The following is a 16338-nucleotide window of genomic DNA, read 5'->3' on the forward strand; positions in this document are numbered from 1 at the left end:
CCAATTTGAGACCGAGACATATATGCCATTTTTTGTGTTTTTTTCTTTAAAAAAAAAATGTATATGGAAAAAGTAATTTTTCCCACTATGAATCCCATTATCCAGTGATTATCATCTTCCTCCTCCATATCCTCCCTGTTATCATTGTCAGTGTCATCATTATCATTATAATTACCATCACCACCACCAAAACCACTACCACCACCACCACCATCATCACCATCATCACCATTATTGTCATAGAAATCTCCTGTATGGACAAATTTAAACATTGTTTCTTCATGCACATTTTTCACTATTCTCTCCCTCCTCCTATCATCCCTCCAGAGCCATGCAATGCGGATTGTCCGGAGTATCGGTCAAGCTTTTGAGGTCTGTCATAAGCTGAGTCTTCAACATGCCCAGGCTGCAGCGGACGGTCAAGCTGACGGAGAGAGCGACAAGGTTGGAGATGAAATCTTAGATACAAGAGAAGGTAGGATTGCGAGATTCATTTTTTATGATAATGATGATAGTATTAGAAATAGGAGGAGTACTAGAAGTAGTAGAAGTAGTGGAGTAGTAGAAGTAGTAGAAGAAGTAGAAGTAGTGGAGTAGTAGAAGTAGTAGAAGTAGTAGAAGTAGTATAAATAGTAGAAGTAGTAGAAGTAGTAGAAGTATTAAAAGTAGTAGAAGTATTAGAAGTAGTAATTTATATATATTAATGATGATAATGTTCATAATATTTTGAATAGTAGTAGTAGTAGTATGGTAGTAGTATTGATAGTAGAAGAAGTAATAATAGTATTACATAAATAATATACTAATTATTATAATATAGATATCCATGAAGATTTAAAACAAAACTCATAATGCTCACAAGTTAGTGGAGACGGTGCACACTTGTGTGCGAGCTTGGAATCCAGTGACCAGGAGTGCTAATAACAATATGGTGAAGTGTACCTTTATGTAGTGGCCAAGTAGAACTTAACATGCTCTGAATTCTTATGAACTTTTTCAATTTTGTTTGTTTAAAGAAGAAGAAAAAAGAAAAGTAAAATATCAATTGTGATCACAAAATTGAATATTTAAAATACAGCTTGAATATGGACCATCTGCCGTAGATTTAATCCTTAATTTATCTGAAATTGTACTATGCATTTGTTGTGATGGAAATATAAACAAACAGATTAACAAACAGGCATATTTATTGTTGAATGTTTCCTTTGACAATTGGCAAATATGTTTGTTTAGTAGTTTTGGAAACTTAACAACTGTAATATGAGATAAACTAGATTAATCACAATACTATTCATGACATACTTTGCATCATGTAAGGCGAGTTAGATTTTAGTGAGTTTTATTTCTGGATAATGAGACAATTTACAAAAATAAAGATACAAATACGTATGAGTAACTTTCTAAAATTTATGAAACTTTTGAAACATGTGTATTTATTTCATATGCATGTAATTACAATAATGACGAGAATAAATGTTGCTCATATGATAATAACGAGATCAATTTATATAGCACATTTGCGCTTGTAGATATTATGAACTTAAATTGATATTTTCATGTATATTTGCTGAGAATGTAGAAATATTAACTTTTGTCATACTTTTGTCCGACAAATTTTTACTTCTCCAGGATACTCTGATTATAGATATTTTGTTTTCAATCCAGGTATGTGAAAAAAGTTTGCACACAAAAACAACAACTTTGGAATTAATAGATTTTACCAATAATAGGTGAAGTTTTTGGCTCATTAACATTTCACATACTAAAAAAGATTTGATTATGATGAGAGAAGGTAGAGACCAAAGCTATTCTTCTTTCCTCTCTGGTTTTGGAATCTGCAAAGTTTTCAGCTTCAGCTTATTTTCTCACTACTCACAAATGGAGCAGCTCATTTCAAGGTCCACTAATTAGCACATATATACTTTTTTCTTCTTTCAAAGTTGACTCCAGCGCTTAATGATATCACTTTTGAGGGACAAAAGAGATGTATTTTTCATTTCCACGCCCCAATAAGTTTCTTTTGTTTGGATTGTATGTGGGAGTTTAGGTCTTTAATGGTTTGTTTTTCTTTCTGGCTATGGTACTCTAAACATTAAAAAAGCAACGGGGCAAAGAGTTCACTCCCTTTACTTTAAAAAGTGAGTCATGAAGAGTGTTCACATTGCCGGCATTAAAAAAAAAGTTGAGTTATGCACACACATTCTTACATTGTACTTATGGGTCTTTGGTTTGATCGTGAGTGGTTTGCTGTGTTGTTTTAACTATATGTCCATGGAAATCAAGCTTTATTGATGAAGATACAATTTTATTTGAATTATAAAACATAAAGTAGAATTTGATTTGGCATGTGATTGATATTATGATGTTTTACAAGAATGTGTTCCCCCAATTTATAGAAGCATCTGTAAAGGGTCTCAATAAAACATTCATATTCCCTTTAAAAGGTTCAATGAGGATTTACCAATATAATTTGTTGACATCTTTCATTTGCGGGGTACTGATTGAAAATACTGAATTCTAAAAGAACTGGGGTCAAAAGTTTAGAGTGCAATGGTTTACATTTTTACCTCTGAAGCTTTAAAAGAGCCCTGGAAGTAAAATGCATAATGAATCATATTCCTCAACAAACCTCACCATTTGCATAACACAATTCCAAAAAACCTCCTGTGCAACAAACATGCTTTATGTACATTGTATTCTTTCTATTTATTTGTCATTAAACCAGTTGGCCTAATAATAAACTGATATTCTATATTTTCATACATTGTATTCTGGGCCCCATTTCATTATACTTATCAATAACAAGTTTGATAATGCTATAAGCTACTGAAATTGTGGCATTTAATTAGCTGAGAGCTAATTGGTCATAGAATTCTTAGCATTTGGTATTGATAACAAGTTTTATGAAACAGGTTCCTGGTGGTTATGTACATTGAGGGTTCAGTGACACAATGACGTAACTCCATATTTTGCCAAAATAAGTATTTGATATCAAAATGTTCAGAAAAATGTGGGCCCTCCAGGAAACACAAAGATTTATTTCCACCCAAAACCCCATTGAACTCACTGGCTAGTGAAACATAGACTTAACTCCTTAAGGCCCAATTAAGTGCTCAGTGACACTTAAACCACTTGTTCTCAAAATGGCCAAACCATTGATTTGCACATTTATATCCAACCACATATTGCATTAAATCCTCTTGATTTTTTTTTGCACTTTGCAGGAAGAGGAATCGATGGAGGCAACGAGATTCACTCAAACGGTTCACAGAGGATGCGGGAGCAGCGAGATGAGACGGACGGTGTCTCGGTAGAACCAACAACGTTAGAAGGAAGGTCGTCGAGCAAGAAGAGGTCACACCTCAACTCGTCCATCCATTCCCAGAAGGTCAAGACGAACTCGTCTATCCGCTCACGAGAAGTAAGAAAGTATTCAATCTTTATGTTGTACAAAAGTAGTCAATCTTTATGTTGTACAAGTATAGCATCTCTTACACTTTGCCGAGGTGTGAAGTTGGATGTTCGTTTGGTTGGCTATTTCAAACCATGGGCTATTTTAGCAAGGCGAGTCCAAGTTATTTTGTCCCACATTACAGATTACAACTAAGACTTTCAGTATATCTGATGACTATATTACGTCAAGCTGATGGCCCTACTAAAGCTTAAATCAGACTAAATGCCCCTCTCCTTGCCCCCTCTCTGCCTTTTTGATTATGAGTCAAATAGAAACCAATCAGAAGTCCATTAGTTGCCCTTTGAACTCTCCCAGACATCGTTATTAGATCATGAACAATTTTCCCAGAGACCCTTAACATGGAAATCATGGTATTCTGTGAGTCAACACCATGTGTCACTAACAGGCCGGTTGGTTTGCTGATGAGTTGTGAACTTGTCGGAGCTCATTTCTGATGGGGATGTGGAGCTCTTCTCTAGGGTTCTCAGATTCTTAAGACAGCAGACCAAACTCTGATATTCCCCTTGTAACTTGTAGACGTTTTAGAAGGCCTAAAACAGTCAGGAGAGCTATAAGTATTATTACTTACACAAGTTTTTATGCCTTTCTTTCTCTTGATTGATGCAATGTTAAATTAAGTAGTCCATTGGTACACATGGACTAGCTAGGTTAGCTCAAGTCGCTCAATCCTAAATGCATGCTCACACTTAAAATACTTATGTGTACTTCCTTTTTACATTCCCAAGCCACAGAGATCTTACACGTAAATGCTTACCCCAAGATATTATTTTCTACTTCCTTTCCTACTATCCAAAGACAATATACTCCAAAGTGAACTTGGTATCTTCTACTTCCTTAGAATTAAGAGAAGTTAACTCTCTGCTTTTGTCAATGTATGGAACATCTAACAGCGAGCGAACTTTGTCGCATACAATGTCTATGGAGGATACACTCCAAATATGGCTGTCTAGGCATTCACATCTCAGAATACAAAGGGTTAATAGAACTGGGCTGAGGATATACCAAGATGGTGATTAATTTCTTGAGACGGCTTGAACATGGGACTGTCGTCTTGTTATGAGTCAGCACCATGTGTCACGACTATGTTGCCTGGTTTGCCGATGACTTGTGATCTTGTCTGAGAACGTGCTCTATTTTCTGAAGGGGGACTTGGTCCTCGAGGGTCCTTGGATTTTAAGAATTTTTACCCTGGAGAATCAGGAGAGATCAATGCTAGGAGCAATGGCGCCGTAATGAAAGCTTCTAACAGTTGGTTCTTAAAATGAACCAGTCTCCCTTGCCTCTGGAGATGCCAACACCTACCAGTTCTCATTCAGGTACCGATAGGAGGGTATAGACACCCGAGGAGGGGATTCATACTGCGAAAGTGCATCATTTTATCCAAGTGGCATAATTTCAGTATATAGCTGTAGTAGTAGTAGTAGTAGACTTTATTGGATAACTTGTTTAGCACATGGCTAATCTGCCACAAGGTCCATATTAATATACCTTGCGCCCATATAGTCTAATGTATCATATTGCAGCAGTGTGGATGGATGACCTAGGAAGGGAGGTACTTTGTACACTTTCTTTTGAAATAGACCCTCATCATAATAGAAAAGGGTAGTATTGTGGACACGTTGACTGGGTCCTTTTGATAAGACGACACCTTCACAAGTCTCTACATACTAGGCCAATGTGAATTGGATCATCATTGAATTGGTAGCATTCTGCACTCATTGTGAGAGGACTTGTTGATAGGTTTCTTGAAGACCACACAGATCTCTACAACCTTGGGCAATGTGAATTGGATCATCACCTAATCGGTATCATTCTGCACCCATTGTCATAGGACTTGTTGATGAGTTTCTCGAAGACCACACAGATCTCTACAACCTTGGGCAATGTGAATTGGATCATCACCTAATCGGTATCATTCTGCACCCATTGTCAGAGGACTTGTTGATAGGTCCCTTGAAGACCACACCTTAACAGATCTCTACAACCTTGGACAATGTGAATTGGATCATTTTCAAATTGGTAGCATTCTGCATCCATTGTCAGAGGACTTGTTGATAGGTTTTTTTGGAAGACCACACCTTAAACAGACCTCTAGAACCTTGGACAATGTGAATGGGATCGTCACATTCTGCACCCATTGTCAGAGGACTTGTTGATAGGTCCCTTGAAGACCACACCATGACAGATATCTGTAGACCAGTCAAGCCAAAAATGGATTCCAAATTCAATGGAATGGCTAGGTACTCTTGGGTTAAATCCAAGTGGAACGTAGGAGAAGCCAAAAGAAAGTTTGACGTGAGTGGGCCACTCTTGGAGAGCGTGGATGTCATCTACATGAATCAGCTTCAAGTAAAGGGAGGAAGGAAGGTAATTTTAAAGAATCTCCGAAGGCTATACCTATTGCAAAGAGGGACAGGTTTGTGGTTGCATTTCCCATGCCTTTGCTGGAATCCAGCTGTCTTTTTGTTTGAATCATCCCTATTGAGTTTAAATCTGATTAATGTTTCAGTGTTCCAATATCTCTATCTCTCTCTATCTCTAATGTCTTTTTTTTCAGAAGTCTGTGACTTAGATCAGGTCCCTGTAACACAAGGCCTAACCATTTATTATATAATCGATTGATCGATCATACGATCAGTTGATATTACATCTTGGTCAGTTGCAAAATAGCAGTCAATTGCTAATTTATCTTTGTGTTACATGGCCCTGGTGTGAATGAATGAGTCACTCTGATCTTAAAAAAAGAACTGCCTATTAATCCTAATTCTGCTTCAGATGATTAGTTATCTGGTAATAAATTGCTGATGTTTTGTAATATTTTGTTTGCAGGCTGTCCAACAAAACACATCCATCCTGGCCCATGATGAGTCTGGCATTCCCTCTCTCAGTCTGTATCATCAAAGGCAGCTTCTTCAGCAGCAACTACAGCAACAAGAGGCCCAGACCCAAGTGGCCCTGGCCCAGGTGCAGCTCCTCAAGGATCAGCTAGCTGCAGAAACCACAGCCAGGCTAGAGGCACAGGTAAGATATACAGGAATTCTTTGAAGGTGCATGTCGTTCGTTACGAGGTTAGGCTTTAGAGCTAGGGTCACATGATGGAATAGGAGACTAACTGAACTGGCCCTGCCCCCAAGTCCAGCTTCTCATGGATAAGCTATCTTCAGAGACCATAGCCAGGCACAGGTAAGCTCTACAGGAAAAGCGTTGTTAGGAACCTTGAGGTACATTAACATGTTTGGTAGAAGTTGGGTAAGTTATAGGAATGGAAGGCCAATGTCAATGGTCTTGACTGATTCTAAAAGATCAGCTAACAGGACAGACTGGAGGCGCAGGTAAAGATCTACATAGGCCTGTCGTCATCAGCTCGAGATTGCCAAATAGCCCACTATTTCTGATTTGGGAAATAATCCTGAAGTTACAAATTGCGTCTTCATCAGCTCGAGACTCGACCTCGAAACTTGAAACTTGAGCTTGAGAAATTAGCTCGAGATGTTTTGCTCAGTGTAGCACATAGTGCGAGTCTTCGGTCTGGTGGAGACACACACCGGACAAATAGTGGCATATTTTGCAATCTAACCCAAGATATCTTGGGATGATTATCTCGCCAAATATCCCAATAATTTCATTTTCGAGCTGATGAAGTCGCAAATTAACTGGATAATTTGCGATCGGTATAGTTCAAATAGCGGGATATTTGGCAATCTCGAGCTGATGAAGACAGGCCTCATGAAAACTCTTTATAAGGTACGTGGAGGTAATTAGTTAGGTTCTAGTGAGGGTCATTTATAGGAATCGGAGACTAATTGGAAGGGGCTCTGACCAAAGGCCATAAGGTCAAGGGTTTATCCTCAAGTAGTAGTTAGCAGAGACCACAGCAAGGGTACATGCACATGTAAGCTGTACAGGAGATTCCTTTCTCAACATGAGTGGCTTGCCTTCGTGGTCCATGATCACATTTGCAGTTTCACGTCATGGCACTATGCTTCTCCAGAAATAGAGATTTTATGTACACTCTTTTTTATACATGAGGTGTAGTTTTGTTTTTGTACCCAGATGGAAGAAACTGGGCCCTTGGGTACGTCATGGGTCCTAGCTTACGTAGTTCCTTAGATGGGTGTGCCCTGTTTGCTTATCTGTAAGCATACACTTGCTCTTACCATTGTGCCCCCACCCCTCCCCCATCCAGAGTTGTACTTGAAGGCAAAAACAGAAAAAACAGATTCAGCTTGATTTCAGCGATCCTAATGTAGCAATGATTTTCAAACCAGAGCTGGCATTGTTTCATGCCCTCATTGAGGTCATGGGATACTTTCATACGTATCACCCTACATCCCATAGGAGTACATTCCTGCAGAACATTTCAATTGTTTGTGGCATGGTGGATATCTGAAGATGAAACCGAAACAGTACAAATCCACCTGTGTTGCTGATGAAAATAGAAAGATTAACACTTTACACTTGTTCAGTGGTTTTGACAGAAACTATTCCTCTCTATGAAATTATCCCTGCACTAGGCCAGCATTGTGGTACATAAGACGTTTTAAAGAGTAACCTATAACAGATTAATATTTGAATGTCTTCACTTTGACATTGTATTAATTCTGCAGTGTGCTGTTAACAAAAGCGCAGTTTCTTACTTTGCACTTGTTCATGGAGAATTACACCCTTTGCTGCTAACAATAGTAGAGACTTTGATATAACTCTTGTTCATAGAGAATGACTGAAACTACCCTGTAGGAAGGCCAGAATCCATGTACAGGGTATTGCATAAAATCATTGCATTTAAAAGAAGACTGTCCATCAAATTAGTCAGATACTTTTCCTGTTAGCTTGGTTGTTGGAACGCTGTATCCCTGTTTAAGGAATTTGCCTTTGAAGGTGATGTAAATTTGTTATCAGTTGAATACTGTTAACCCTGGATTAAGCCCATAAGAAATGTACATGAACCATAAAATGGATTGTTGATCTTTACTTTGAGGTTGTTGTTCGATGCACAGAAACAGTATTACTCATCTAAAGATTTAGAGTCCATTGAAAGCATGGACAGTGAAGTAAAGATGTACTATTGCTGTACTTTAATTCGGTGAGTCATCTCAAACGATCTAACGTTGGATTTTGAAAGAATAAGCATCCATTTAGAGTTTTCCAAAAAGTAGATTTCCTAGATGGTTCTTGGAAATGTATTATAATTTTGCCATTTTGATGAGACACTCTGTAGTAGAGGATGTCTATAGGGGACCCAGATTCCTTTTTAGCATCTGCAATGAGAACTACGGCCAGCTGCTCTTGGACCTAGTCCAACTTCTGGTCTAGGTTGACGTAAATCCTGCCATAAAATTCAGTCCCTGACCGCTTTACCTGTGCTTTTAATGTTTGTCCAATCTGAATGTTCTCAATTCCTTAGGGTGTAATAGAAGGAACCACATCGTTCCAGTAGGCAATGGCTTAATTCCTTGATTCTCAAGCACAAGAATCCATTGGAAAGTTCTAACATTCATTGTTAGAGGGACTTAGTAACATTGTTCAGATGAGAGATGTACAATTAAAGTCAATCTGAAAGTATGATAGAAATTAGACCATTATTAACAATAAAAATTGGGAAAAACTGATCTGATCGATTCCTTAATTCTACCAACTATATTACAATTCAATTACATTTTAGGTGAATGTAAATCGTCACAGAGCAATGAATAAGTAACATTTCATAATAAAATTACGCTGTTTTTTTCATCGACCTTCAACGATTTTACCGAGTCACTTTAAGGGATCCTTTTATCCAGGGTTGATCTAGAGTTGTACCACAGGCATAGTATGTAATCAAACCTGTATACAAAGACCGTTTAATGGATAAAGACATCAGGACGACGCTCTTTATATACAGGTTACCTAAATGGAGGTTTCAATGAGAAACAAAGATGCCCCTGAAAACATGGTGTTGTTTTTGTCATACCATTTTAGATATATGACCCTCTGTAAGTATATGTAGGCCCCACTAATCTTCTTGATCAGATATTAAAGAACTGTTTAGGAAGGGAGCCTTATCAAGCTTTTTATATCGATGTAGAACAACTAGAGATCAGCAATGTCAACAACTTGCCCTGTAGCTGTTCAAGTCTGTATGTACAGAAGGAAGAGACTCGGATTAATGGGAGAAAGTGTGAGAGGAAGAGAGAGCTAGAGAGAGAGAGAGAGAGAGGGGGGGGCGGGAGACGGGAGGGGGATAAAGGAGGAGATCAGGAAAAAGGAGAGTTAGATTAGTTAGTGTGAGAGAGTGAGAGAAAGAGAGAAAGAGAGAGAGAGGGGAAGAGAGCGAGAGAGAGAGAGAGAGGGGGGGGGGGGGGCGGAGACGGGAGGGGGATAAAGGAGGAGATCAGGAAGGAGAGTTAGATTAGTTAGTGTGAGAGAGTGAGAGAAAGAGAGAAAGAGAGAGAGAGAGAGAGAGAGGGGGGCGGGAGACGGGAGGGGGATAAAGGAGGAGATCAGGAAGAAGGAGAGTTAGATTAGTTAGTGTGAGAGAGTGAGATAAAGAGAGAAAGAGAGAGAGAGAGAGAGAGAGGGGGGGGGCGGGAGACGGGAGGGGGATATAGGAGGAGATTAGGAAGAAGGAGAGTTAGATTAGTTAGTGTGAGAGAGTGAGAGAAAGAGAGAAAGAGAGAGAGAGAGAGAGAGAGGGGGGGGCGGGAGACGGGAGGGGGATATAGGAGGAGATCAGGAAGAAGGAGAGTTAGATTAGTTAGTGTGAGAGAGTGAGAGAAAGAGAGAGAGGGGAAGAGAGAGAGAGAGAGAGGGGGGGGGGGGGGGAGAGGAGGGGGCGGGAGACGGGGAGGGGGATATAGGAGGAGATTAGGAAGAAGGAGAGTTAGATTACAAGAATTTTTGTTTGAATGATTTGCTCTTGGGACAGCAAACTTGTTATCAGAGGATGTGTTCTATATAGGTAAAAGAAGATTATACATACATATGTACATGTGCCTGTGATATATATGTACTGTGTGTGTGTATTGCACAGTTTAAGAGTTTGTATTACTCACCCAAGCCTTCAAGCATCAAAATGTGTGTTTGTGTAGGTAGTGTGTATAAAGCATTTCCTAATTAAGCAAAATTTTAAGATATGAGAAAACCAATACAAGGGCTTTAATATTGAATTGGTAGTAGAAAAAAGAAGAGACTTCACTCCCCAATTAGATCGTCACTGATTTAAATGATATTTAAAAGTTGGGCCTAAATGTCTATTATCAATTCCAATTTGCCAACATTATTTTGATGACCAATATCTGGCATTTCATCACAAAGTTGAGCAATTCAATAAGATTTCTGACATGATAGTTTGTCCATGGTAATTAGGACCTGATATTTGTCTGCAATTTGAATTTGTTAGGTCGTGTTCTGTTTATTCAGAGGTTGAGAAGAATAGAGCAGCTTTTAATAGAGAACAATACTACTGCCTTTAAGACGCACTCAAGACATGGCTGGGTTGTATCATTAGAGAGAGTCAGGAAACGAAAAGGATGTTAGTCAGAGCTGTGAGGGGGCTTGGTAGGGGGAGACAACCTTGAGGTCGCCAAGACTTTCGGCTTGCCTCGCACTCCTACGATGATGCGATGGCCGTGAGACTCTCTCGCGACGAAGGCGGGGAATGTCGTATTTCTCAGAAAGCGGTATCAATTTCTCATTTCAGATCCCAACAGTTTTAATGTGGAGTTTGTGCCAGGGGGCAGATAATAAGGCTGGCTCGTTAAGGAGATTTCCTAAATTCCTGTAAGAACTTAAGTTGGATTTGTGTTTTTAATTAAAGTGCAAGTGCCTGGAGATAAATGTAACCTTATTTGACATTTCGGATAGATTATGAATGTGCCTACTCCTGTCTAATATTGCATGATAGTTTGGAGCTTACAGCAAATTGTAGTACTTCATAGAAAATTAGAAATTGGTACTTTCTTTGCAAATGTGTAAATTATTCAGTATAACTTTGTAAGCAGCTACACCAGAAATAGATCCTTGATATTTACCTATGGTAAAGATGGTGTTTTGTGATTTATGGAAAGGCAAAAATCATTAACAGGTGTAAAGAATTTTTTTGGGTGACAATTTTGAGGGCAAAAATCAGAGGAAAAAAATGAGGAAAATTACAGTAAAAGCAGAACAGGATAGATAAGAAAAAGCTAACTCATAAAATGGGGTACGATCTTTCCTGTTCTTCAAGTTGGCAGCATCCTCTAACCACACCAAATAATTGTGAATTGAATAATAAGAAGAATTAGATTAAACTATGATAGATCTGATGTCCTTGAATGTCTCAGCACGACATGGTTGACCTTCAAAGGAGTTAGACATTGGGATTAATGATCTATTAATAATGCTAATCTAGCGATTTATTGGCTCTGTATTAGAGCAGTTGTGCAGGATGGGGAGTGGGTTATAGTTTGACATTGAATTTGATGTTTTGTTGAAGGCATGCAAGGTAGCCTGACTTTACATTGTAGCTTCTTTTTCTTTCTTTTTTAACTGAGAATTAGAATATTCAAATTGGCAACACTATTTAAATGTACAATGTAGATGACAACAAATTTTATCCATTAATACAATATGACTATTTGTTTTATATAATTCGTATAACTTTACTTTAAAGCCCGTCTGTACTAGTTTGGCCAGGAGGGATTAGACCACCCAGCGTGGTCACTGACAGGTGGTTATCTCATCAACTCAGCTCTCAATGAACATAAGAAAAAGAGGATCATGGGGGACCAACAGGCACCGCTTAGCCATTGCTTTCTATATAGAAGGAGCAAGTAGCGACAAGTAGTGCAGTGGGGCTTTACAAAACTTTAGTTTGTTCAGAATTTGTGATTGAAAACTATATTGTGTTGCCAAATTTAGGGAAGAAATTATGATGCAGTCAGCAAAGAAAGAAGAAATCAGATCAAATAACTTCCTGGGTTATTACACAATGTTATTAGCCTATGTAATATCCATTGAGGGGTTCCAAGGTTTAAACTTCATTGCTTTACAGAAAATGCATTTTTGCAGACCCTAATTCAAGTGTGATAGGATTGTAAAACTGCTTTACTTGGACTTTAACCAAGACAAGGAAGTAGGATGATTGATCTCATCACAGAAAGCCAGCCTCGGCAGGTTTATTGGCAATGAATTCCTCTTCTAGAAGATTCTCCTGTCCGACTCTCGGATCGGAAATATCTCTGGCTGCATTCATCATTTTTTTTCTAGAAAATTTAAGGGTTGTTATTTTTTAAAGAGAGTTTAGGCTGGGCAATACAATGAAGATGTAGAGAAGTATAGTTGTATATGTCAAAATTGTCTTCAAGCCCCACTGCACCACTTGCGCCCTCTATATAGCAAACAATGCAAACGGTGCCTGTTGGTCCCCCAAGATCCCCTTTTTCTTATGTTAATTGAGAGCTGATTTGATGAGATAACCACCTGTCAGTGACCTTGCAGGGAGGTCTAATCCCTCCTGGCCAAACCAGTGCAGACAGGCCTTAAAGTAGAATGCTCTGACTGGTCATATAAAAGCTGCTGTGTATTAAAAAAATTGACTGGCAGCATTCTAATTATACATTACTCTTTTCACACTGTATAATTTCCTAGTATTCTAGTGAAAATTATGCACAATTTGTGTATATCATATATGATTATGTTCATCATTTACAGATCTTTCAAAATAGATTTTAGTTAAATGATGTATTTTAGGGTAAATGCAATTCTATGAACTATTGCGCTTTTCGTAGTTCAGATCAGCATTTATTAAATAATGTCAGTCAAACCTTTAACAATGGATATGACTTCATGTGCTTATTGGAAGGTTTTCTTGTTAAACCTGTCATCATGAAGGTTTACCACGAGGTGCATTTAATCTCTTTCATTGTTCTCGCCTCTAAGGTTTTTCATGTTAAGGATTTCATTTAGTTTGTCATCTAATCTTTTGATCCTCAAGCAAGTTTGTGCATCAAATGTAAAATCCTCTAACCATTGTGTCTACAAAATGATGCAGACAGGCTTGACGGGGGTAAAGGCAAAGAATACAGGAGAAAGTTAGATAACCTATCAATTAATAAATAACAAACCATGGGGGTGTTTCACAAAGATCCTTTGTTGAACTTAACTCTAAGTTAGACTTAAAAATTATGGAGAGCCATTTGTAGCCTTAAAATAAAGTGAAAATTGAAGTATTTTAGACTTCTTATAAATTCCACATCAATAACATGAAATCCCTGTTGCATGGTAATAAAAAATGTTGATGATTTGAATCAACATTTTATGCTTTTTAAAATAACGTTTACATAATATTTCCATAGATTTACGAACGGCTTTCCATAATTGCTAAGTCCGTCTTAGAGATAATTTCACCTTAGGATCTTTGTGAAACACCCCCATGTTAGTAAGCAAATGCAGTAAGACCTGCAGAGTGAGGCAAAGAATACAGGAGAAAATAAGAATGTCAAATGTAAAATCCTTAAACCATGTTGGTATAAAGGAGATAAGACAGGAGAAAGATAAATAATGCTGGAAAAAGTGTTAGATATAAAAATTCTCAAACCATGTTGATAAACACATGATACAGGAGAAAGGCAAATAATGCAGAAGAAAGATAAATACTACTGTAGAAAGTAAAGAGTGTTCATTATAAAAATCTTCAAACCATGTTGATAAGCACATGATACAGGAGAAAGGAAAATAGTACAGGAAAATTGATAGAATCTGTTACTTGATGTTGCTCCAAGAATGGGGTTAGTTTCTTCCCATTCTGACCTTGCCTATTTGATACAACGGCATCTTGAGGATGAGCTTCCTGTCTTCAGTGAGATCTCTAGAGGCACCTTCCGTCTTGCCTGCTTGGATTATACTGGGTTACCTAAACATAAACAATGCACCCTGACACAGTAGCTTGTAACAATGTGCCTTGATACAGTAGCTTATAACAAGGCCCTGAATCACAGTAGCTTATAACAAGGTAAGTTCTGAGGTCTGATTAGGTAACTGCTTTTGAAGGGAAAATGTGCTGCCTTAAAGCCCCACTGTACTACATTTACTTGTAGCTACTTACTCTCTCTATATAGAAAACAATGCCAAAACGGTGCTCGTTGGTCCCCCATGATCCTCTTTTTCTCATGTTAATTGAGAGCCGAGTTGATGAGATAACCACCTGTCAGTAACCTTGCTGGGTGGTATAATTCCTTCTGGCTAAACTAGTACAGACAGGCTTTAAAGTCACTGTGAAAATGTTTATTGGTCAGTATTTAAAATTGTTTAGCTCAGCAAACTGTAAACAAGGTACATACATACTGAAACCATATACCGTACATGAAAATGCTCCAGTTTAGAAGTGCATGTATATGGCTACATGTTCTATTGATCTAGCTTACAAAACAAACCACTTCATTGCCTATTACTCATAATGCTTTTGATATCAAATCAGTTTCACAGATATCACAAATTTTTGGCCTATGTTTACAATCTCTGTATGATTCTGTGCAAATTTAAGAATTTGCAATCATCAGAACTCGAGATGACGTTTGTCGATCTGAGACGAAGAGAGGAGTGATGACACCCCCATTGGATTGTGTCTGTGTCTGTCTGGGGCTAGACACGGGTGGGATTGGAGGGGTTAAGGAACGCCTTGAGTCATGGAGGAAGGGGAAGGAAGTGGTGAATCAGAGAAGTCGAAATAGAAGACATCATGTATGCTATAACATGGGGTTGCCATCAGAAAGACAGCTAGCCCACCTCCAGATGTAATGAGTTGGCCTGGGCTATGTTTCATTAAACAGCCAAATCATAATACATTCAAACCTGCTTTAGCGACCACCTGTCTACCAAGACCACATTTTTTGTTTCCCTTGAAAATGGTTTTCCATTGAAACATGTACTAAAGGAACCTGTACATAAAGACCACCTGCCTATAAAGACCACTTTTCTTGTCTCCCTCGGGTGGTCTTTACAGACAGGTTTCACTGGGTAGAAACATATCTGGCTTGTCTTCGCACACTTAGTCCAAAGTCGCATTAATCGGCATGGCCTGGGCCAACTTATATGATAGTTGAGTCACAATAATAATAAGAAGAAGATATCATGACATGATTCATGGTTTGCATTCAGAAATACAGCCCACCTTTTTATTTGGCCCTCTTTCATATAACAGTTGAGTCAAAATGGAAAACATTGCTTGCCCCTCAGAAAGACAGTCCGTCTTCATGTTTACTGACCAAGCCTGAGCCTTGTTTCATAAAAAAGCCAAGTAAAAAACAAAATACATCATGTACTTTTACTGACTTGGTCTGGGCACTGTTTCATAAATTAGCCAAGTCATTATTACATAAAAACACATCATGGCTCGCCTTCAAAAACACAACCCAACTTTCACGTGTTCTGATGTTGCCTGGAGAGACTATAAAAGAATTGTCAAATACAATTCCTGTGAAAAATATCCCCCTCTTGCAAACAACATAAGACTTCAACTTTCCTATTTCTTGTTTGTTTCGATTTTGTTACCATTTTCCCTATATTGCCCATTTTCCCTTGATGTATGAAGGTCCAGTCTGAGAGGCTTCTGGGACCCGTTTCACAAAGCTTTTTTTTCAATGGCAAATGACTAATATCAGTGACAAATCTGCAGATAACCAATCAGAAGCAAGGATTTCAGTAGCTTATAACAGTAGCTTGTAACTTGTTATTGATATCAAGTTTGCTCTCAGCCAATCAGATGCCTTGATTTCAGTAGCTTATAACAGTAGCTTGTAACTTGTTATTGATATCAAGTTTGCTCTCAGCCAATCAGAAGCAAGGATTTCAGTAGCTTATAACAGTAGCTTGTAACTTGTTATTGGTATCAAGTTTTATGAAACAGG

At 38.3% G+C, this 16338-nt stretch overlaps 1 protein-coding gene across 1 annotated transcript in view; it reads left to right on the forward strand.

Annotated features, from left to right (window-relative positions):
- Positions 1–16338, forward strand: part of LOC105443366 (carboxyl-terminal PDZ ligand of neuronal nitric oxide synthase protein-like) — a 38748-nt gene that overhangs the window by 20076 nt on the left and 2334 nt on the right. The window contains exons 2-5 of the mRNA XM_030997375.1: positions 328–475; positions 1630–1665; positions 3225–3421; positions 6305–6496. Coding sequence (XP_030853235.1) covers positions 337–475; positions 1630–1665; positions 3225–3421; positions 6305–6496 — 564 coding nt within the window. The 5' untranslated portion in view covers positions 328–336. The remainder of the gene's footprint in view (positions 1–327; positions 476–1629; positions 1666–3224; positions 3422–6304; positions 6497–16338) is intronic.

The sequence above is a fragment of the Strongylocentrotus purpuratus genome, unplaced genomic scaffold, assembly GCF_000002235.5.
Source record: "Strongylocentrotus purpuratus isolate Spur 01 unplaced genomic scaffold, Spur_5.0 spur5_scaffold_4, whole genome shotgun sequence".
NCBI lineage: Eukaryota > Metazoa > Echinodermata > Echinoidea > Camarodonta > Strongylocentrotidae > Strongylocentrotus > Strongylocentrotus purpuratus.